The sequence below is a fragment of the Xenopus tropicalis genome, chromosome 1, assembly GCF_000004195.4.
Source record: "Xenopus tropicalis strain Nigerian chromosome 1, UCB_Xtro_10.0, whole genome shotgun sequence".
NCBI lineage: Eukaryota > Metazoa > Chordata > Amphibia > Anura > Pipidae > Xenopus > Xenopus tropicalis.
Window position 1 is genome coordinate 48,135,365 of NC_030677.2, and position 25,276 is coordinate 48,160,640.

A 25,276-nucleotide genomic window follows, 5' to 3' on the forward strand; every position below is an offset into this window, starting at 1 on the left:
CCCCATCTTCTTTTCTGCTGATTCCCTGCACATGCTCTGTGCTGCTGTCACTTACTGAGCTTAGGGACTGACTCACAATATACTGTATATATAGAATATAAATGTCACTATACAAGGCTGACTCCTAACAGAATCAAGAATGGGGAGCTCATGTGACAAGTCAAGTCTGAAGGCCTGGATCATTAATGTTACAGAGATGCTGAACCTTTAGGCTGGTACAAGAAGTATGGGATACAAAATATGCCATTTTTAGCTATATTCAGTGTTAGGGTTTAGTTTGCCTTTAAATCATATAAGACCTCTATTAATAAGGTTTACTTAAAATAAATGTATTCAGTAAATGACAGATCTATATAGTTAGCATGCTGCTTTTAACCTGTTAGGTGTGCCATGTGCTCAGAAAGCAATCATACAAGATGATTAACATATCAGAGCCAAGGTCGGTAAAATAATCATCTCGATCAGACTGCTGGCAATTTTCTGAGATTTAGACTGGCTACAAAAGTGGTGTCTGCGCTGATGGATTTTGGGAGTGTCAGGTTGCGCAGCATGGCAGGTACAGTGGTGTGAAAAACTATTTGCCCCCTTCCTGATTTCTTATTCTTTTGCATGTTTGTCACACAAAATGTTTCTGCTCATCAAAAACCGTTAACTATTAGTCAAAGATAACATAATTGAACACAAAATGCAGTTTTTAAATGAAGGTTTACATTATTAAGGGAGAAAAAAAACTCCAAATCTACATGGCCCTGTGTGAAAAAGTGATTGCCCCCCTTGTTAAAAAATAACTTAACTGTGGTTTATCACACCTGAGTTCAATTTCTGTAGTCACCCCCAGGCCTGATTACTGCCACACCTGTTTCAATCAAGAAATCACTTAAATAGGAGCTACCTGACACAGAGAAGTAGACCAAAAGCACCTCAAAAGCTAGACATCATGCCAAGATCCAAAGAAATTCAGGAACAAATGAGAACAAAAGTAATTGAGATCTATCAGTCTGGTAAAGGTTATAAAGCCATTTCTAAAGCTTTGGGACTCCAGCGAACCACAGTGAGAGCCATTATCCACAAATGGCAAAAACATGGAACAGTGGTGAACCTTCCCAGGAGTGGCCGGCCGACCAAAATTACCCCAAGAACGCAGAGACAACTCATCCGAGAGGCCACAAAAGACCACAGGACAACATCTAAAGAACTGCAGGCCTCACTTGCCTCAATTAAGGTCAGTGTTCACGACTCCACCATAAGAAAGAGACTGGGCAAAAACGGCCTGCATGGCAGATTTCCAAGGCGCAAACCACTTTTAAGCAAAAAGAACATTCACGTCTCAATTTTGCTAAAAAACATCTCAATGATTGCCAAGACTTTTGGGAAAATACCTTGTGGAGACAAAAGTTGAACTTTTTGGAAGGTGCGTGTCCCGTTACATCTGCCGTAAAAGTAACACAGCATTTCAGAAAAAGAACATCATAAAATATGGTGGTGGTAGTGTGATGGTCTGGGGTTGTTTTGCTGCTTCAGGACCTGGAAGGCTTGCTGTGATAGATGGAACCATGAAATCTACTGTCTACCAAAAATCCTGAAGGAGAATGTCCGGCAATCTGTTCGTCAACTCAAGCTGAAGCGATCTTGGGTGCTGCAGGAGGACAATGACCTAAAACACACCAGCAAATCCACCTCTGAATGGCTAAAGAAAAACAAAATGAAGACTTTGGAGTGGCCTAGTCAAAGTCCTGACCTGAATCCTATTGAGATGTTGTGGCATGACCTTAAAAAGGCGGTTCATGCTAGAAAACCCTCAAATAAAGCTGAATTACAACAATTCTGCAAAGATGAGTGGGCCAAAATTCCTCCAGAGCGCTGTAAAAGGCTCGTTGCAAGTTATCGCAAATGCTTGATTGCAGTTATTGCTGCTAAGGGTGGCCCAACCAGTTATTAGGTTCAGGGGGCAATTACTTTTTCACACAGGGCCATGTAGGTTTGGATTTTTTTTCTCCCTAAATAATAAAAACCCTCATTTAAAAACTGCATTTTGTGTTTACTTGTGTTATCTTTGACTAATAGTTAACGGTTTTTGATGAGCAGAAACATTTAAGTGTGACAAACATGCAAAAGAATAAGAAATCAGGAAGGGGGCAAATAGTTTTTCACACCACTGTATAAGGTCACAAGAAAAATAATTGAGATTATAGGATTAGAGTATATAATGGCGGAGAATGCTGTTATTTAATCAATTAACCTGTAATTCAATAAAGGATTAACAATACAAGACTTTTCTTATGCTGTGCATAAAAGTGGGGGATGGCAGGAAATGCATTTAATGTCTTAAACAATTGCTGTGGGATAATCTGTATTTTGGAAAAATGAGAGATATAAGCAGTGACTAAGATATATCAGAATAAATTACATCTATTTAAAATAAAAAAGACAGGTTTTTTCCTATGGCAGCCAAGGTTTTCTTTGCACAAATTGAGTGCAATGGATGTTTCTTAGTAGGTATTTAGAGGTATTTATATTTTCATAGTACAGATCTTAAGCATGTGTTTACATGTAAAAAGGCACAGCCTATATCTATGTACAATGTGCTGTATATGAGTGGCTGATGATGAAAATTGCTGCATCTCTGCACAGCTGGGATCAGTCACTGGGAAGAAGGATGTGCCCTTTGGGCTAAGGCAAGGCAGATGTTAGTAAGTACAAGTGATTGAACTGCTGCTCTTCTCATGGAATCTCTATGTGTTACAGTGTTACAGTCACATGTGACATCCCAGCGCCCATGCCCAGCCCTCCTCCTGCACTCACTGGAACTGGCTGTGTATAAATACAGGGTTTTGCCCACTGTCCTTATAAGAAGCATCTTATTGGTCCTTAGATACTTAAACTGACAGCCTATAAGTGCACAGCCACCCTGTTAAGTAATTAAATAATAAAGTACTTGCCAATGGGGGAGTTTACATTGGGGCAGTTATTATAAACATCACTTTCCACAGAGTCCTAGTTAAGCAACCAATTCTTACTTTTAAATGATTTTCTTTTTCTGTGTAATAATAAGACAATACCACATACTTCGAAGGTAACTAAGCTGCATAAATCCATGATGATGCAAAAATACATTTTTTTTTAGTAATGCTGCTATCAATTATTGGAATTCCCCATACACAGATCCCGAGCACTCCAGCTAATGGATCCCATACTAGTCTTATAATAAGGAGAAAAAAGCGCTTCATTTATGGTGCTTCATCATTGCATGTGAGAGTTAAGCCAATAAATAGCTATAATGCCTAGATAAAGGAATTCACCAGTTATTTAAAACCCAAGACTTGCCTTAACAATATAATCGTAATCGAGATTGCTCTCCGCCTTTCCTGCATTAGGACCCAGTAGCTCTGCCTTCCGAGAGCACCGCTGAGCCACGCCCACCACTCCGGCTGATGCGGGAGCTGACGGGACACACGCACACATACACACACAAACACACACACATACACACATGGTCGGAGCTGTCTGTGGTGCTGAATCCCAGCACGTTTGTCTACGGCGATTCCCCTCCTCCCCAGGAGCCGGCTAGGGCCAACAGTTTGATGCTTTTACTCGCTCCCCCACATTCCATCGCAGCGCAGCAATGGCCCGGACCAGGTGCATCTTAACGGCTGTCTCTGGATTTTACTTCTGGGAAGCGGCGCTACTGCTCAGGTATGGTGGCTCTAACTTCTTATTCAGAAGCATCACTGGGTGATAGCCAGTTAAGGTCGCCTCTGCTCACTGGGGCTATAAAATATATAGCACCCTTTGATTTTTTTTATTTTAAAACAACTATATTCATTAAAAATTGCACATAAAAATCACTACAATTTAGAGCCTGCTTGTTTTTCCCTTACTTTATAAATAAATCTTGAAACATAGATTCAGTCAGAGTTTAATGCAGGCTCTGGGTATATACCATGTGCAGCCCACATTCTGCCTGATTTAAATGTATCATACTGGCAACACTACATGGACCGGAACAATAAATGCAAGGAAAAGTTAACCTCCTGAGAAATCTGAAAATTTGGAATCTATCATAGTGATACACTGACCTTTTCATGTAATGAACCCGGGCCAGTTTAATTATTTTCGTTGATTAATAATCTTCATTAACGGAAGTCGGCGAAGACAACATGAAAATGATTTAAGCAATAAAGAGCAGGTTGTTGCAGGAAAGGCAAAATGCTACATGGATCTTAAATGTCAGTATATAATGGGTTAATAGATGAATGTGCAACCAGCAGCCCTCTAGATGTGTGTGAACTACAGAATCTCATCCAAAGCCTTAAGATTTTAATGAGATTCTGAGATGTGTAGTTCAACTGCAACTTGAGACTTGCAGATTTTGAAACGTGTGGAAAGGGGGTCATGAGAGTTGTAGTTCAGCAGCAGCTGGAGCACTCTTGTACTTATGTACAGATATATGGAGGAAGGGATTTTTTTCACTTATTGGCTGTTTTGTGAATATGTGTGTGTTGATGCAAAGAACTCGTTTTCATTCAGGAAGTAACGCTTGATGCATATAGGGGGGTTCAATCAATATCTAGACCACTCTCGATTAGCAGAGCACTTAGTTAAACATTTTTCCAAGATAACTAATTACATAAGGTCACTCAAATTTAACTAATGTGTAAAGAATTCAAATTGTAAGGGATCAATAGAAGTCAATAGGAAATTTATTCGTGATTTATGCCTTTTTCTGTGTATTGTTGGTCTTTTATTTGTAGTTGGGTTTTTTGCGGATTTATGTGTTGGTTCTGTCTGCTTACTTACTTACTTACTCTACTGTGCAATTATAAATAAGCAATCAGTTGCTTGGACTCATTTGTATGCTGCATGGCTGCTCCAATAGATAATAATATATTTATATTACGCACTCTTAATGAAAAAAGAGTATTAATTTCCTTACATTTATATCTTTTCAAGTGACTCTTTTATTTTATGTATTTTGATAACACTATTGGATCATGCTCATGAATATATAATGAGCAATGAATCGATGCCCCAGTGGCTTCAATAATCTAATTCTGGAGCAGAAGTAAGAAGGCAATACAGATTGGTCAAGGTCATGAAGAGCTCGCAGTATAAAGGCACACTTTCCAGCTCATAATTCTTTAATTTAGCCACAGGGCCAGTTCCAGTATTATCTTTATAAGCAGAGATGGCTGCACAGGCAAAAGAATGAGTTTCTCTGGGTTTCCTGTGTTGGAGTTCTTAAAAATGAAATGTTGGATTACTGAAGGCATGTTCTGTTTCAGGCTACAGGTGCATTTGTGATAGATTAGAATGCATGCAGAACATACTATGCCATTATTAAACATCTAGAACACAGCTTGTACTCATTTCACTATCTAATGGTATTCATGTACTTAACCATGTATGCACTGCACTACATCTCACTCATTTAACTGTAAACTACAAGCAGAAAATACTCGGATAAATGTGTGCAGCTGCTAAAATCAGTTCAGCTACACTAATTAAGCCAGAAAACACATGGGGGGGGGGGATTAAAAAAACACGAGTAAACTAAAATTGTAAGTAAATATTATTCACAAAAGCTTTAATGTGTTTTGTGAGTACACTTTCTAATTAAATTGTCATTCTAGAATGCCCTTTAGTCATTTGTAGTACAAGATTTCTCCATACTAAACTGCAGTACAGCTTGCTCAAAGTTGAAACTGGTGTAACTTTTTTATAAACAAAGTTTTGCTGGCATAAGCATTAATAATGTCAAATTCAGAAAGATGGGGATAAACTGGCAAAATTGATTACTTCAACTTGTTGATGAAAGAAAAATATGTTGGCGTAGAAATGCATATTTATGTTTTTGTGAAGTTGTCATTGATGATTTTCTGGTGTAAGCGAACATTTTATGCCAAATTTGTGTTAATGCTACTTTGTGAATTCCTTTCAAGAGTCATTTACTGATGGTAGGGCAAAGTGCAAAAAACAGACACAGTGTCCCAACATTTTGTGCCTTTTGCTGCAGGTTCTTGCATTCAGTTTTGAAGCACAAGAACCTGCATTACCCGCAGGGATACAAGCCTTCCAAAGACAGGAGAAGGTTGGGAGTCATGTGGGCATCTCCCCTCCCACCCCCTAACCATCCCTAGCTTGTGCATCAGTCAGTACAGGGTTAGGGTGCAAAGGAACCGTGTACTTGTCATCTGTTCTAGGGCCTTGTGCCCAATGCTGCTGCACTCCTCATGTTGGGTTTAGATGCAAATAGCATGAAGACCCCAGACATAAGTGCTGTTGAATGATTATGTGCCCCTTGCTTCCAGGATTATCATAAATGACGACTGCCATCTTAGTATGGGGTAAGGTGCTAAAGGCCACAGCTTGTGATCTACTTGTGCCCATGTATGAAAGGCAATAGTGCTGTTCATAAAAATTAAAGAAAGCTCATGTATTTGATGACTGTTTGATAACCTGTTTGGTAAAACTGTACGTAGAACTCATATGATAATGTGACTACAGTGCAAGGTCTATTGCAGAGTGTGTCTACCAAGGTCTTTATTGAACAACGTGTCCTTGTATAGTCTTTCTGTCTGTGAAATAGTGTTACACATTCTGAGCTTGTCTATACTCTTCCTGTCAGCTTAGGGCTGTGTCAGTAAGAGTTAAATGAAGAGGCAAGGCACCAAAGCAGTGGTGTATGTAATGGTCTTGTATTGTGGCTGCCTGAGGCTCAGAGCAACTTAGCAGCCAAGAGGCCTACATGCCATGTGAGCTCATGCTTTGCAAATGTTATACTATTTATGGCATGGCAGTTTGCGCCTCCAGTTAATATGCCTGTGCCACCCTTCTTTTCCTCTCTCTATTACAACAAACTGATACACCCTCACCACTTCTAACCATCACACTGCTCTGGTGTGCATTAGAAACAGGTGCTACTCCAACAAAATTACAGATATTGCCTTACTGCGGGTAGCTGCCACTAAAGTTGGACAGATACAACAAACACATTAAGACAAACATGAAGCTATATATATTTCAAGTGTCATGGCTTTACAGCATCATATCTGGAGTTGTATTCTTACTGGCATAAATGTGCACCTAGCAAATTCATTACTGGCTGAATGTCAGAGCCATTTAACACTGTAATGTACTTACAACCTCAGGGTAAGGCAGAGAGGTAGATTTCAACGCAATTGGTAAGTCAGACACAAAATATACCTAAACTTATTCATTTCCACACTAGGCTAACTAAATCAACTACAGGTATGTCCCATTTGCACCCCAGGAATGGGCAGTAACCTCAATAGGCAAAGGATACTGTTGAGACCAAAATGTATAAAGTGGTTCTTTCCATGTGTCACACAAAGGGGGTTATGTAATAAAAGGTGCTAAGTTTGCTGAGGAGCAGTAACCCATAGTAACCAATCAGCAGGTAGCATTTACTGGTCACCTGTTTAAAAGCAGACATCTCAATGGTTTCTATGTTTCTGCTCTTCAGCAAATTTAGTGCCTTTGATTACATATGGGGGAAACAGTTTTTTTGTCACCTTACATACACATATTATTTAAAATATTTACTACAGGACAAACCTGACTCACGTTTGTTCCCGAAATAACAAACATGGGAACAAACATAAGTCAGTCTTTACACAAATATACTGTATATGTCCAGAATCCTGCAGCATTCCAGCCATTAACTGACAGTTGCGTGGGGTGAGGTAGACAATTGTTCAGCAGTGTTGGGGCAGGGATGATTTAAACAAATTGGAGGAAAAAAATCCATACTAAAGAGGCAGATTTATGAAAAGTTGACCTGGAGAATCCTAATGGATTCTCTCAGCACTTCAGGTTTTAGCACATTTGTTAACACTTTCATGACATGAAAGTGTTTTAATGAATTGCAACATTTACCCAGCATTTCCTCCTATGAGGAACTTAGAAACTGAGTGAACTATTAAAAACAGTGAAATTCATTATTTCCCATGTCGTTCTATAGCTCAGTGGCAGTGATTAAGAACATTACCCTTGTGAATCAAAAGCTTGCCTAAATAAGAAGATCAGCGCTTTAATTTGTTGTTAAATCTACCCCTGTATGTGTGTACTGTATGTTTGTGTGTATTTCTATGTACCTATAGGTTCACTAGAATGAGGGCTCACTAGTGAGGAGTGCCAGAGGATGCAAGGTGACCTTGCTTGCAGCAGACATTAAAGGGTCAGCATACATCTATATAAATCTTTTTACAACACGGAAAAAATAAATAATACATGTTGAATACATTCTGCCTTGCTGCCATATTCTTTTAATTAAAATGTATATTGTTCAGTTTTATTATAAAGCAGTAAGGGAACAGCATGTTGCTTTTATACCTACTTATCTTACTATTATTTAGCTGAGTTAATTTAACTAAAGACACTGAGCTCCGTATAAACAACCCCCCTTCCTTTGTTGTGACTGTTTTAATTTACAGATAAAAAGAAATCCTCTATGCTGGGAGATTATCTGTGCACTGGTAATCTAAGTATCTACCGCAAAAGAGCCAAATGTGGAGTATTTTGTATTTGAAATAATAGACAAAATATGTTAAGCACAAGCCCTGTTCATTAAGCTCAGGTTGCACATGAGAGCTATACTGTCCCTTTATATTCATAGCTTCTTGGCACTTGTTTTCAATATGGTGCAAGATACAAATTGAATTGTGCAAATGTAAATGAGGGAAACCGTTTAACTACCAATCATTTGACAAAAAAAAACACATTGGGGCTGATTTACTAATATGGGTGTTTAATAACAACACATCAGTTACACTGTACTGACAACCTGCGGGCTTAGAACACAAGCTCCAGGGTAGGGGAGAGAGGTAGATTTCAATACAATTGGTAAGTCAGGCCCAAATGGCAACACTGAATAAATCCTGAGACTGAGGCAGGCGATATCAGATTGATCTAACTATTTGGCCTCCAGGGCCCTTTAAACCTGTCCTATCCTGCGCAGGAAATTTTGGGCAACTTCAGAAAATGAAATGCCACATATTCAGGGAGATTAGTGACTTGTGGTAGCCAAGATTGTACTGCAGGTGACTAATTTCCTTATGTGCTTCTGCCCTTAGAATCAGGGCATCTATTGCTAAGAGATTACCCCTTTTCTAATGATTTGAGAAAGGGACCTGGCCACTGTAGTTTAGTGCCCTTGTTTATGTTTTTCTGCCCATATAATGCAATAGTAGAATACAGATAGAATTTGTTTTACCATCGTCCAGAACTGCATGTCGGGGCAATTCTACGTGCCTTAATTCCCACTACCATTTCAGTCCTGAACAAAAATAAGAGAGTAGGAGGTGTCAAATATGATGCATGATTTAATATGCCCTTTCCTTACACAAACACAGATCAAGGTTTTGGCTACAGGACTACAGATCACTATAAGAAACCATGTCCTTTCAGTAATAAACGTGTCTTAATACTCTTCACACTAAAGTATGGATGGGTCATGCCCAGGCAGTCCACAGATAAGCATAAATATATATGTAACCCTTTCTTGGCTGTAACAAGCCAACAGCACGGCTAGATAGGCCTTGAGCATGGGGTACACGTGACTCAATCCTTCAGGATGGGCCTTCGCTATGTGGAAGTAACCAAACGGAGCTATGGTGTAGTGCAACTACAACCCACTGTAGCTGTGTGCAGTGCAGAATAACAAATGGGCGCCAGAAGGTTCTTGCAGTTTAACAGTAGAACTGGTTTATTTTCATCAACAAGCAACTTGCAGGGTTATGCAATATACTCACACATCAGTTAGCATAGCTTTCTCTGAGGACAGCACAGAGAGGGGGCACACCCGCTCCTCCCAACTCCCCTTGAGCCTGGGCAGGATCAGTGCCACCGGTTCAGTTGCTCGCTCTGTGGAACATCTAGCTGGATACCCCACTCCTCAGGCCCCACGGCAACTTTGGATCAGGGTTCAATCTACCTGCCTCCTTGGTCTAAACCGTGGCCCTACACTAAGGCAACAATGCCTGTCTGGAAGGGTACTCCCACAGCTACTTTCCTCTGAGCCAAACTGCTCGTGCTCTCTTCCCTCACTATCTCACTTTACTAGAAAGTGCTCCACAAAACTTGCTATCTAACTGGTCCTCATTCAAGGGGTCCCTGTCCCCGACTTCACCAGAGTGGCTGACCACACTCTGGGGCACATGGCTTTACTGGAGGCCTAGTCTTCTCCCTCCAGGCTCAATGCTCCTCTCTCTCAGAACACAGGCAGCCAAAGAGACAGACCCACCCCCCTGCTAAACACTATATCAGAGTGCCATGGGAGTGGTCTCCCTGTGAACCAATAATCACACATCTGAACTCAAAACTGATACATGGGTCTTTGCCCAGTAACAGCACAAAACCAGGAAGCTGCAGGGTTTAAAGCCATAGGGACTAGTTAACCCTATGGATCCCTACATATATATTCTATAAGTAGAATCGATTGTGGGAATTTGCATAACAATTATATAGATTTTCATTAGTCAGGTGAAGGATTCTATACAAAGTGTATCATTGGCATTAAAGTGATTGTCTGTAGGGCTGCTGTACAGACACAGATGCACAATTGCATTGCTGTCGCAATTAATATAGCCCTTTATATTACTTTAGATAATTTAGCTCGCTTAACTCTGTTGATTGCAAACTGCAAAATGCTTTTATTAACTTATATGGTCATGTATGTAAAACTGACACCAAGGTGTGTACAAATTATAGATAATTAGCATGCTCTCTTGAATCTGTACAAAGAGCTGCATTTAGATAATGGTACTTCTTTAGAAGACTTCTTATACGCTAAGTGGCACACGTGGCATGTCCCAGGCATGCTTAACCCACTCAGAGAAAAAAGAGTGATTGTTCTATAAGCTCTGTCTTCTGTCTTGTGTATTGTTACATTTCCCTGAATGTCTTCTGTATGCTTTTTGAACATTGTAAATATGGTTGTCTAAGTCGAGGGAGGACTGAGAAGAAAGGGTAAGATGGCAGTGCTGCCAAGGAAAGATTCCCAGGCTACTGAAGCTGAGTTTATTGAAGCAGAATTTACAGTAGTGGAAGCACAAACTGACAGGATATTTTCTAAGGTTAGAGATCATGCTCCAAAGTCATGGTATAGGATCTCTTTGCAAAGGCTCCTTTTTTGCTTCACCTTCCTCTTACAAGGAAGCCCTGAAAACAGAAAATACAATGTGTATCCATGTTTGTTTGGTTCTGCCTAGGAACTGGGCTGGACTGTGCCCATTTGGCGACCAGCACATGTATAGTATAGTTTATAGTTTAGAGCTCAAAACTGCTATTAAGCTCTCTTACCATATTTAGCAGAATGTGGTTTGACTTTTGAATGCAGTCAAACACCGAGAAATGTATCTGCATTGATATATGTGTAGGTATATTAAAAAAAAGTCAGGAATTCTAATAATCAATTGAAAATATATCAAACTACTCAGAATTAGTGATGAGCAAATTGTTTTGCCAGGCATGGATTTGCAGCAAACTTCTGCATTTAGCCATTGTTTTGCGAAACTTCGGTGGAAATTTTGGCCGAAAAAATTTGTCGTGCCCCGAAAAAGACGTGGTTGTATCAAAATAGTCGCGATCACATCATAATAGGCGAAAAAGTCGCGTGACTTGATGCATTGATGCATTTCGTACACTTTTGGGTCACTTCATAAATTTTCCAGTGACGCGAAATGGGACAGATTCACTCATCACTACTCAGAATCCACGTTCCATCTTTGATATGCAAATCCATGTGACTATATGGCTAAATGACTAATATACATGCACTAAAATAAAATGTGTTCCTCTGAAACAGAGACAGCTAATTATATGCTCTTTGGCCCTATTCTTACAGAATTTTTCAGCTGGAACATAAAATACTAAGAAATTGATTTTGTAAGTAAGCCACTTCGTTTGCTTGCGTTTTTTGAGATCTTTAAATTGATTTGTTTGGTCAAATCAATTAGTTAGATCATCAAAGGGAATAGCAACCACTTTTACTTCTGTATTTTGTTTTATTCTAAGTTATACCATTGCCGTCCTATAAAAATGAAGTTGCTTTTGAAATAACTTGTGCCGCTGTTATGATGACAGCATTTTGGTGAGGTAGTGTGACCTCCATAAAGGAATACGGACTCCATCTTTAAAGGGTAAGGTGCAAGAATGAACTTTGTTTTCAATAAATAAAAGAATTGATAGAGTTGAATATTGTATTGTCATGTTTATCTATAGTACTTTTGATTGAGAGGGTTTGTTGCATTTGTTCATCCAGCACCTAAAGATAAACTATTTCTTGGCAAAAGGGAATTGAAATTGGGCTTGGTGCATTTGCATCCAACTGGGCTTACATTTGCAAGTTTCAGTAGCATAATTTCCACCATTTCCACCATGGTGTCTGCATTTGATTCATTTGCCACAATTGTGCTGCACATTTTGATGCTGGGCACAGCTGCCGTATCTGCCGCGGTGGTAGCTTCAGGGTTTCCCAGTGTAAAGTGCCATGTGTATGCACATATTCATCCAAACAAGCTCACATGGTGCATTGACACTTGTTGCCAAATTATGCAAATGCAAGGACACAAGTAAGTTTGTGAGTATGACTGAAATGTGTAAATGAACCTTCCTTACTGTTACCCCTTTTCAGATGGGCTAAATGATCAGCCCAAAAGGGATTTTGATGCCTGTGAACTATTAGAATGGCCTCAGATGTGTATAAAATGTATTTAATACAGGGTTGCTTAGCTTTCTAAGATAAACACTGCTGCAGAGGAATTTAATGGATGACTTTGCAACTTTGCACTGATTTAAGTATTTCTCTTCGTAATATTTTCTTCCTATTTAAAAGCAAATGTTAGGGATGCTATTAAATACTTTTTTAAGGTTGCTACATTATATTACCAGCTACTTATGAAATTCTCTTTCTACATTAATCATTACATTGTTCTTATTAATAGTGCATGCTAGTGTAGACTGCACTTGTACGCATGCACCAGATCCAGGATGAGGTTTACATTTTATTGCTAAATAGTAGGAAATAGTAAATCGATAAGACAGCTACCTTATATGTGTTTCTCACTATCACTGCCTCCCAGTAATTGCATTTAAATACACTAATTAAAACATGCATCCCGCAGAGCTGAAAATCTGTACAGGGTTACCAGTTCATTTGTTTAATTACCAACACTTAAAAAAATTCAGTTATACAACCCTGTGATATGGCAACTTTATAAGTGAATTTATACAACTTGTCTGTGAAACAATGCTATTATCATAGGTGTCAGCAGAGAAAGAGAAAATATATTATTCCAGCCTGGGTACTATCTACAAGGAGTTTGCACATTTTCCCCTTCTGGATTCTTTCCACGCAAAAAACACAGGCAACTTAATTGGCTCCTGATAAAATTGGCCTTATTTTATGTGAATGTGTTAAGGACCTTAGACTGTAAGCTCCTCTGGGGCAGGGACTTGTGTGAATGATATATAATATCTGTAATGTGCTGTCAAATATGCTGACACTTTATAAATAAATCTTAATGAGAACACTTATTGGTCAGTTACTGGTCAATAGACCTTTTTTCACCCACGGTACATCTGGAGGACAACTAGAAAATAAGCGGTATGGTTTGACAGGAAGTGGAACATTTTATACCTCAGTGAAAGCAGGTTTACTAGTGATTTTCTGACAGAAGTATACACAGTTTACTCTCCGTGTAATTATGTTTATATGTTGACTTTTATCATTATTGGCAAATACCCCTGCAGCATCCCACAAAGCTGTTCTAGAGCAGCCAATAGTCAAAGTTGTTCAGGTGAACATGGTAAGGATAGAGGTGTCATGTTATCCCAGCATTGTGATTGGGGAGTGAAAGAAAAGTAGTATGTTATTTTAACAACCATTTTCAGAGCTGTCAACCCCAGTTTCCCAGGGGGGCTGGTGCGCTGTTGGAGGTGCCATTTGCACATGCGTGCATTGGTGAAAGTGACGTTATGCAAATTGCTCTTTATGACAACTGGGGGATTCTTAATTGTTTTGGGAGACCAGGGGGAAGTTAATTCTTTGAAGTTAATTCTCTTCTGTCATCGGAATGGTAAAATGTATGTAAACTATATAAGAGTTAAGGATAGTCCACAAAAAGTTCTTAGTAACACCTTTAACATGTAGTACTTCCCTCTATAGTGAACAGGTTCAGTCAGGAGCATATGATTAAGCACTTTGTGCATGAAATATGTAAGGCTATGGGGTGTCCTATATTTGTATAAATAAAGTCTACCTTCTCTTGTACAATGCCTGGTCATGGGATTTGTGAGTGCCTGCTGAAACTTTGTTGGTATATGATTTTCTTCACCAAATACCATGGAGAGTTCCTAGGTTACCTGATTGTTAGAAGATAGATGCCCTGTGTGTGTGTATGCTGGAGTAAGATCCTGTTTTAAAAGGGTGTGCCAGGAAAGAGTTACACTGCATAGACTTCTTAGGGCCTTAAGTTGTCCTGCTTAACTCCCTGTCAAACACAGCAGGTTATTAGCCCATATATGGTGCAATAATAGGAACCTACCCAACAGATATAATTTTAGGGCTCAATCAGATATTGTTTGTACAGGTTGGAAAATCCAATCAGGCAAGGGAGGTATTAGACTGTTTATATGGCCTGCTCTTTTCCAGTGTGACTGAATGGTGCTCTTATGTGGTATATTGTTGGCTCAAGGCCTAAATGATTAACCACATTTTGCTCACATCCTGGGATGCCAGTTTCTTCATAGGTCATCTCATTTGTTAACCTTTCCAAGCCATCTGATCTTTCAGTGTATGGTCCACTTTCATCAGACAATAGCAGGAGAATGCAGATAAGAAAAACAGCTGTGGTGCTTACAGACAGCTAGGCCACTTCCTATACAATCCCAATCCCCTAAAGCAATATAAGTAAAGCTTATGATATTTTTATATTAGAGGAATATACAAAATGATGCATACAACAGACAGCTCTGAAATAAAACGGGAAGGTGTCTTTAAAAGTAACTATATTAGTTATGCAGTGTATGGATACCATCTTGTTCTTGGTGTGAGACTGAGCTACAGCTCCAACCAAGCATCAATATTGTCTCAGTAATGTGATGCTGGTCAAAGGCACATAATTAATGGCATGTTCCAACTGATCGTATCTATTGATCACACTTCTGAGCAAAACAACACTTTAATCAAACATAGTGGAGTTTTGTCAGCCTCAGAAGTAAACCTTTAACTCTTTTATAAGAAATGATTTCAAAAACCCATTCACAGCAAGCATAATCCAGTCCAATGATATAAGCCCTCTGTATAGAGACCATGTGCCAATAAGGTTTGTTTACCGTAGGATTCTAAGGAAGAGTTTAGGAAGAAGGAGACACATGACACATTCATATGTCTAAACCTGACACATTCAGGTTTAATTCTGACCTTTGCAGGCAGTCTGTTCCAAGTTATATAAAAAATATGTTGTACTCTCGGCAAAAACTGGGCAAACTGAGCAATTATTTTCAATTTATACTGAAGGCAAATGGAGGCACTTCATTTGAATGAATGAAAATGCAGCAGTAAAGCATCACACGTCAATGGCCTTTGTTGGTGGGGGATGGTGGCATTTGTAGTTTACAGCAAATAAATTAGTACATACATAGGTTTACACTCCTGCCATTTATAAGCAGGGTGGCAAGCAGTAAAGTAAAATAGTGCCAGTCGTACTGGTACAAAAATATCCAGGACCATGAGATAGCCTTCAATATCTGGTAAATATTTGTTTTATGTTATTTGCTGTATGTAACAAAAAGGCAGCCAATCAGAAAAAATCAGTAAATAATATAAAGACAAATAGTTCAGCTGCATTTCACTACAGGAAGTGGAATGGCTAAGTGTCTGTTTTTTAGTATGATTTTTTTTTTTTTTAAAGGGGACTTCTTGGGGGAAAATTTGTTTTCCTCACCATAGGTGCTGTCAAATAAAGCCCTCACTCCAGATGATGGAAACTGTTTTGTTTTATATAATACTGTTTTGTGAAGACAACTTATGTTATTCACCCTGCCACCTGCAATGGAAGGGAACTCCCACTCAGAGCCCTTTAAGGTACCAGTGGCCCCAGGGCAAAAGTCTCATTAGTGGGCCCCTACAACTTCTCCAATACATTTCTAATAGGACTACATTCAAGCAGAGGAACTTGAATACAATATGGCAAGAAATGCAGAAAAAAGTCTGTGTTTACTGAAGTAGACATGGGGGCATATTTATTAAAGTGCGAAAGCCAACAACACCTGTACTGTTGCCATAGTCAAAAATTAGATTTGAATGGTCACCTAAAATTCAAGTTAGAAAGCAAAGATCTGATTGGTTGCTATGGGTAGTATCACTGGTGATGTCAAAATACTGAGTTGGATGGCCATTAAATAATCACATTTTGTATTCACATTTCCCAGATCTATAATCTATACAATGGGTCATAAAAGCCAACAATGTGCAATGAGGGACGGATCAATTTATTAATGAACACTAACCCAGAGAGGCAAATATAATGTATAGTACAACATTTTGTCACATGAAATATAACATTTTGCTGCAAATCCATGCCTGCTGGAAAAATTCGCTCATCACTATTTGCACTAATAAAGTTTTGAAATATTAAAGTGCCAGGCATATTACGAAATTGACTGTTATGGTGCTATTAATGCCTTTGCCCTATGATAAATATGTTTTACTATAAATTCACAGAAGCTAGTAAAATCTTTGTAATCTTGCCTCCTGTGACATGTAAGCTGCTTCAAATAAAGAACAATTTTATTTAGAAAGCTTAAAGATATCCAGCATGATTTAGTACTGTGTTGTATATTCTACGTAGTGCTCCCACCTGGCTGGTATTTTACTAACCCAGTAAAAATGACACCTGATGCCAATATTGCTAATAGGGAACATAAATAACAGCAACAAGAAAGCTGAAATAATTTTCAGAAAATGTGGCAACCCTAATTCCACAATGTAAGTACCATAAGGAAACATCTGTGCTCATTATAAATGGAATAAATCAAACTTTAGGAAGCATCAAGTTTATGGGGTTGGTTTGCCACAATTTGTGCAGATCTTTCTTTCTTTCTAGAAAAAATGCAGTTGACAAAAAAGCATAATATTATTCCCATTAGTCTTTACAGCTTTTTCTAGAAGAACAAAAATCAATTTTTCCACTTTTCATTGCTTAATATCCTTCCATGAAAGATACACTTTATAATATAAAGAAAGCACAATTTTGCCAAACAATGAGATAGATAGAAGGAAGTTAAACTCCAGCAGTGATTCATATAGTTACATAGTTAAGTTGAGTTGGAAAAAGACCAAAGTCCATTAAGTTTAACCCTTCCAAGCAGACCCTAGCGCACACACATAGAGCCATACTGACCGATCTATACACTGACATACATAAACTAAATATACCCATATGACTTCAATACTAAGGGAGGGATTTACTAAAACTCATTTTTTTTTCGAATTTACCTATGTTTCTTTTAAACCATGAATGGTAGTCATTTATCAAAAGATCTGAACTGAAAAAGCAGGAATGAAAATAAGTTGCAGAAAAGTCACAAAAACTTTGATAACCGCAACTTTTTAATTTTATCGCACAAAAGCCAGCGTCAAAAAACCTGGTAACCTCTAAAGCCAAAAAGCAAAGAAAGATCATCCACTTGTAAAATGGATATGTCCTACTGACTTCTACATGATCTCGACAGGTTTTAGATGGCGTATTTTCAGATTCAAAGTTTGTCCCAGTTTGTCCCATAATATATCTCGGAAAAGATGCAATTACTGTCCACACATAAGTGTCCCTGCTAAAGTCCAAATGTAGTTCATGAAAATAATTCATTATATAGTCCTAATAAGTCCTGCTACAAGTCGAGTTATGCACAAAACTGGATATTACCATAAGTGCCTATCTTGGGTCCCAGTTTTAAAACCAGGTAAAAAAAACTATAAAAGGTCCACTGGATTAATAAGTAGCAATAAAGAACATAACAGTTGTGGGTATATAACAAAATGCCACCATAAGGAACTAGTCTTCTGTAAATGGCCAACTCGCCAATATGCCTCACAGAATACTTGACATAACAGGAGATCCTGTGCTTATAATAAGAGAAACAAGGGTTATTAACAGGTACTGTAAAACAACAGGACAAGCAATACTGTTTATTCATCCCTTTTGAGTGAATGCAATACAGGAGTTTTATTCATGTTTCCCAACTTCGCACTGGTAATTTTGCCTATGACTCCCTCTTTTTAGTTTATGTACTACTTTTACTCCCTTTCTAATATTACTTTTGTGTTCCTTTATTCTATCTCTGACCACAGAGTTCTAAGGTGGTCTAGCTTTTAAACAGTAAGGCTCATATACAACACAAGAGCTGTGTGCACATTGCATTTCTGACACACTACTCCATGGTTTTTATACATAGTGCAGAGTTTTCCCCATAATGGTGCAATTACCACAATGGAGCCCTAAAGTAATTTTTTTTCTCCCTCAGAGGCAAATTGGAGATGTATCAGATGTTTTTTTTGCCATCTCTGGATCAACCAGCCATTAAGCTGTCTTCTATACAAAAAATAATTTGGTTATTCATTGTTTTATTATTGGTAATGATAATCAGTCAGGATTTATTCTTGCTTTCTAGTGCTGAAATGATTTTGAAAAGAATTTTACAGATTTATAAAGTCACCCATAGACTTTTATTGTGTTGAAATTGTTAGGTGCAACATTTCTGCCAATAGAATTTAAGCAATTTTAGCTGGTGTACACTGTCTAATGAAAGGCGCATTGGGAAAGGGAGTAAGTACATTGCTAAATAAGCCATTTCAATAAAGATTTTATAACAACATTCAAACTGCTTGGAAAATGCCAGAAATCCCTAATTACATTTACAAAACAAATGCTGCCTCTGTTTTTCATTTACAGCATTTATTGTATTTCCTCATAAGGGTGTAATAAAATAGAAGTTGAAAAGTTTGCATAAGGTCTGGTAACCCATAGCAACCAATCAGATGCTTTCTCCCCAATGCAAATTTTGTGACTTTTATGACATTATTACTGCATTAGTTATATCACTATTACTTCACTGGCCAGGTTAAGCTTATGGTTTGATTCTATAGGTATAATCCACTGAAATTTTGAATTGTGCAAAGCTACAAAACAGCATTTTATTACTGCTTGTTTATTTGAAATATCTGTTCATCGCTCAGGATAGAAACCGTCTGTTTAAATCTGTGTAAGCAGCCAATACGCTAATCACAAAGTGACTAATACAGCACAGTACTGCTATAAGCCAATGCACTCCAGACAAAACACAGTCTAAAGACCTGCTAATCAACTTGGCTCTAATAGGAAGTGAAGTGTATGAAGGCACTGTGTGCCAGAATACTTTTTTCCCTATATATTTACCTAATATTTATTACCCTACTGCTCCTAAAACAACTGTTTGGAGTCACCAGTGAGTTATTCAATGCATAAATGCCAAGTCAGTTTTTTAGTGGATAATATAATTCCCTTGTCTTATCATTTACTGTGTAAACAAACACTGCATGTGTTATAATTAGATATGTATTACAACAAATATGGCAATAAGTACATAGTCATAGATTAAATATTTAAAGGAGAACTGTAACGTAACTAAAGAAGTCGGCTAGAAAAGTTGTAAATTATGTTTTGGACTACTGTTGCTGCAGACACCCGATCTGATCTGATAATAATTGCACTGGTTTTAGAGCTATGTACTAATAATCTACTGTACATTATTTACTAATCAGCCTTATATTGTGACATTTATATTCTATATATACAGTATATTGTGAGTCAGTCCCTAAACTCAGTAAGTGACAGCAGCACAGAGCATGTGCAGTGGAGAAAAGAAAAGAAGATGGGGAGCTCTTGGGGGATCTTTGGAGGCACAGATTTTCCCTCCCTGCTTCTTTAATGGGCAGTGCACAGATTCTTTGGAAAGCCCAACGACTCCCAGAATCCATCACTTCACAATGTAACAAGCGCAGGGATGGGTTGAATGATTTTGTGAGCCTAAGGGGAGCTGGGAAATGGTTTGTATAAGTCAGACACACTATCATAGTTTCTTTTTAGTCTGTGGAATCATGTATGCCTGTACAATATATATATTATATTTATATATTATTTATATATTATTTACATATTATATTTAGGGAAGTTCAAATAGCATTTGTGCACCTTTTTTTCCTTTTAGTCCTACTGAATGTGCTCATTCCAAAAAGGGGGGTATATTTTCCCTTTAAGCATGAGTGATGATTTCCAAATTATTTTATAATCATTAAATTACAACATAACAGATAAAATCATTTTAAGTGTCAAACTATATAGTACACTGTAATGAATGGTAAAGTGCTGTCAGGGATAGAGACGTGAATATTTTGCACAATAAGTATTGGAACAGTAGCTTCAGAAAAGGCCAGGTGTGTCAGAAATGAGCACTGTTGGATCTGTCAAAATGATTTATTCATTAATTCAGCCAGAATTTTTAATTGCAGTATATTCTAAAACTTAACACTGCATGTGGCATCATTTAAGAACTGAGTGTTGTTATTCTGCCTGATGTAGCGCTTTACATCTTCCCTATCAACTAACACAATGTATCCGATGTACATTAACCTGCCTCTATGTTTCCGGGGTAAGGCAGGAAACCCACACACATGTTAGCAGAATTTACAAACTCCTTGCAGATAGTATGAACGCTGGGCCAAAGTGTTGTAAGGCACCAATACTAACCACAGTGTCACTGTAATTATGATTTTAAAGCATTGGCATTTATTTTCATGTCTTTTTTTTATTGTGTTTTTTCTTCACTTTGAAATTACATTTTTCAAATGATAATAATAATATAGCTGTGCTTTATTTGCTTTCCTATTTTGGTAAATTGTTATTTCTTGCTATCTAGTAATTAGGGTCATGGACACAAAAAAAAATTCCTGTGTTACGATGCAGTTTTATTATTCATTCTACTTTTTATTTGTTATTCTAGACGGACCAGTTGAACACAATTGTGTGTGTTTCAGAGCTTTAGTGCAGCAGTATTTTTTATCCTGTCAACTTGTTTTTGCATTCAAACAGCGATTACATAGCGCAAATATTTGTTCTCACAAAAACAGTGGCCCTGTAGGATCAAGTCTTAGCCAACAGTGCAATTTCTTGTTGCTGAAAAAGGAAATATATTGGTAAACCAAGTTTCAGGATATTAAATAATCTCTAGGTTGTAAGCGAAGGTTTGGATGACCTGTAACACAGTAAAGCTTGCCATACACACACCAATATTACTGTACGGAACGAGGTTTTGTACAATATTCGGTTCACGTATGGTGGATTGACGAGGCAATGGATATCACAAAAGCTTTGGAAATTAGTTGTATGGTCGATTGGATGGGACAAAACATTTTGATTGGGGCCGTTGAAGGTGCCTGAGCAAAAGCTGTGTTTAGGGCTGAATCATCAGATAGGGGTAGAATTCCTATTGTTTTTACCTCCATATCTGACAATTCAGCCCTGAACGTCAGTGGAAGTTAAGACTGATCGTAATTGTTATGTGTATGGCCACTCAGTAATCAGTAGAAAAATCTCCAAGGGTGACCAGATCACTTGAAATTTCAGGGAGACGTCTAATAATAATATTTTTCTAACAGGTACAGCTCAGTTTTCCAGCCAATGCGCATCCCTTATAGTGTCTGTACAATCTTATCACATGATCCACACTCACTGCTTGTTCTTGAACTTTTCTATCTTATTGCTCCTTATCTCTGGAATTCTATCTCTGCATTCCTCCTTAGGTAACAATCTTTCAGCCTCTTTAAAAAGAGATTTCTACCTTTTGGAGCACTAGAACATTTTCTGGTCCAGTCTTAGCACTTTGGCCCTACTATTTGCACCTGTATGTTTTCCAGTAACGTAGTCTTTTACCACATGCCACAGATTTACTACAGAATTTCTAATTTTTTTATTTTCAAATACGACAAAACTTGTTTTCCTGAATGTCTAATATTTACTAAAAAATGTTGCTTGGAAAAGTCGCTGTAAGAAAAGTCGTAAAAAATACTCTTTCGAATTGTCGGCACAAAAATCTTGACTATTGAATTGTTGCTGTGACAATTCGGACAAACCCCAGCAAAATTTGTTAAGTTTCGAGACAAAAGAAAGAACTTCAAGGAAAGGTAAGGGTCCTTTGCCATTGACTTCTACATGAACTTGGCAAGTTTAATCTAGCGAATTGTCAAATTCTGATTTTCAGCCATTTAAGCGCATAGTAAATATCATAAAAGTTGCGTTTTTTCTCATCGACTTTTTAAAAAAAAAATTTGAATTGAGTTAAAAATGAAAAACTCTGTACAGTATATTTATACTTTTTGTTTATTATTTGTTATATTGCTTGCCGTCTCTGTATGTACTTTTCTATACTGTAAAATTGTACAGCTCTGCAAATCCTAGAAGAGCTTTATAAATTGTACATATAGTACATACAGTAAAATCAAGATCAAGAAATGTGTTTTAATTGAGCGAATAAGCAGAACACATTTTTTATCCTATTAATTTGATTCATTCTGATAACATAGTATATATTGTCCCTTTAAATGCCCCTTTGTTAAATGCATTGAATTTACTTTTTGCAATTTTAATTAAGAAATTTGTTCGTTTTTTATATTTCATGCACTAAAGAGTGCAGAAAAATCAGTCCCTGACCCAGTGGAACTTGCAATCTAAGCCAGTTAACCTGCCTGTATATTTTTGGAGCATGGAAGAAACTGGAGTACCCAGCGGGAACCCCATGCAAACACAGGAAGAACATACAAATGCCTTGTAGAGAGAGCCCTGGGTAGAGTCAAACTCAGACCCCAGTGCTGCAAGACAGATGCCCTAGCCACCCAGCTACTGTATTATCGCTGCAAGATTCCCTGTATAATGAAACCCTCCTTATCTGTATATCAGACATAGTCTCCTGCAAAAGAAAGGGAAGGGCTTGTGTAGACATAATTCATTATCTCTTTTAAAACAAAATCTGTTTGGGAAGTATTAAAGAAAAAAATTATAATTGTGTGATTAATAATAACAAAAACACAGCATAATAAAACATTATAGGCAAATATATTTTTCACAAAAAACGCCCTCTTTATTTTGCTCATGTTGAACATATGGGTCATTTTGCCCCTTCAGTATAGAGATGGGAAGGCCAAACTGCCTCTGAAACATATAGATTGTAATTATATGTAAACCAAGCAGAACTACACTATGAGATTACAAATAATGGCATGTCCTATATAAGATTATTAGAATAATTGAAATTAATGTGACCAAAGCTTCCCTTTTACAAAAATAATTATAAGGATTTGTGGGGATTTTCTGTGGTCTCTGGGTATTTAATGAACTCTGGTCTGATACACGTTCTGCTGTTCCCTGGAGATATCCCTTCCTTACCAAGATTTTTTATCTTGCCTGGCTAATCCCTGCTATAGTAATGCATCATGGGGGTTGTATGAGATAAGATGACAGACATCTGTCCAGAGAAAAAGACTGTTAAACGAATACACTTTTTCTTTTCACTATCATTTCTGACTGCTGTCATCTGGAGAAGGAGCATTCATTGTCACTAATATTTCAATGCCTCATTAGACCAATAAAAAATAAGAAGAGTAATTTTCTTATAAATCCATATTATGTTTATCCCAAGTAATAACGTATGTTTATGTTTGCCACATATGCATTACCCGGTAATTTGTATTTGTTGTCTTAGTTGGACATACATTGCAAATGATCATGTAATGGCATATATTCTGGTCACGACTTGAGGAAGAATCCTATGGAAAAAAAGATGTACATGCAGTGTCTAATTGGGTTAACCCAGTTACTTACTGATGCACTTCACTCTGCCTAGCATTGTGACTGGGAGCAAAACATGAATGACGTCACACAAACTGCACAAGAGATAGGAAGGAAGTGACAGCCGCACTCTTAGTAGCCTGTGGGTGGCAGATGACATGGAGCAAAAGCATATAAATCACTCAGAATCTATATTTATATCTTATGAACAAGAACATATATGTATACATTTAGAATGTTATGCATCTGGCATTTCAATCCTCCATAGGGGCCAGGACCTTGATAAGGGTGTAAACCTTGGATGTATATTGAGAAAAATACAGTAAGTTTGTTCACTTCTTTTACTTCAAGGGAGTGATGTTCCATTGACTGGCTTACATATCTGTTTTGACCGTGCACCTTTAATCGATACTGGACTGTTACAGTGGTGATACCTATTCATTTAGGCTGTTTACTATTGAACTTTACTATAGATCAGAGACTGCCCACGAGTAACCATTTACTACAATATTTATATGTGTGTGTATAAATGTACTTGGGTTGCCACCTTGTCTGGTTTTGACCAGGACAATCTGGTTTTTGGAAGGGCTCTATGAGTCAAAACTACCTGCCCACTTTTCCAAATTAGGAAATCCAAACAGGACTCTCCTTGATTGATGTGGCAACGTCATAGTCCCACCCCCAATGTAACTCGTCCCATCCCCAGTGCACTCATCCCGCCACAACAAATTGTGAAGGAACGGGGTTGTTTTTACAGAGCTCATTATCTTTACTTGAACTAACACATCCAATTACAATGGATAAAAGAAGTGTAAAGGCAATAATGTATAATTAAGATAAGTGCATTTTTTTAAAATTTAATATACAGGCAGAATGCATTTTTAGCATAAGTCCCATTTATTTTGCTCATTCTGAAAAAAAGGTGGCAGTTGCAGTTTTTCAGTTCCTCCGGCTAAAATCCTACTCATGCAGCTCAAACTCTTGTTCTTAGTCACTAAATATTACCAAAAAATATTTAAATTGATCATCATAAAACCTAATGTTTTAAATAGTGTACCACAAATTAATCTGTTTTTATATCTAAAACTGTTTCACCCTCTCACCTGTTTCCCAGCAGCAGCTCAGTAAGATAGGTTACCAATTTACCAAACTAATCTGATTAGTTAGTTAGATTAGTTAGTGCCATTTCTCAGCAGCAGTGGCCCCATCTGAGCATGCCTCCCAACATAAAGTTTTGACAGTAATGAATGTATCACACAGTAAGTTTAATGGATCAGATGCAGGAACTGGCGGCCAAGCTTAATGAGCTGCTACTCGGAAACATGAGGGGGGAAATGCAAAATGAGTCTTTTAAAGCTTACATTTTAGAATATATATTT

The 25,276-nt window shown here is 37.8% G+C and overlaps 1 protein-coding gene across 1 annotated transcript in view; it reads left to right on the forward strand.

Moving 5' to 3' along the window:
* Positions 1 to 3,432: 3,432 nt before the first annotated feature.
* Positions 3,433 to 25,276, forward strand: part of glra3 (glycine receptor alpha 3) — a 79,209-nt gene continuing 57,365 nt past the window's right edge. Inside the window, exon 1 of the mRNA XM_002933325.5 lies at positions 3,433 to 3,693. Coding sequence (XP_002933371.1) covers positions 3,623 to 3,693 — 71 coding nt within the window. The 5' untranslated portion in view covers positions 3,433 to 3,622. The remainder of the gene's footprint in view (positions 3,694 to 25,276) is intronic.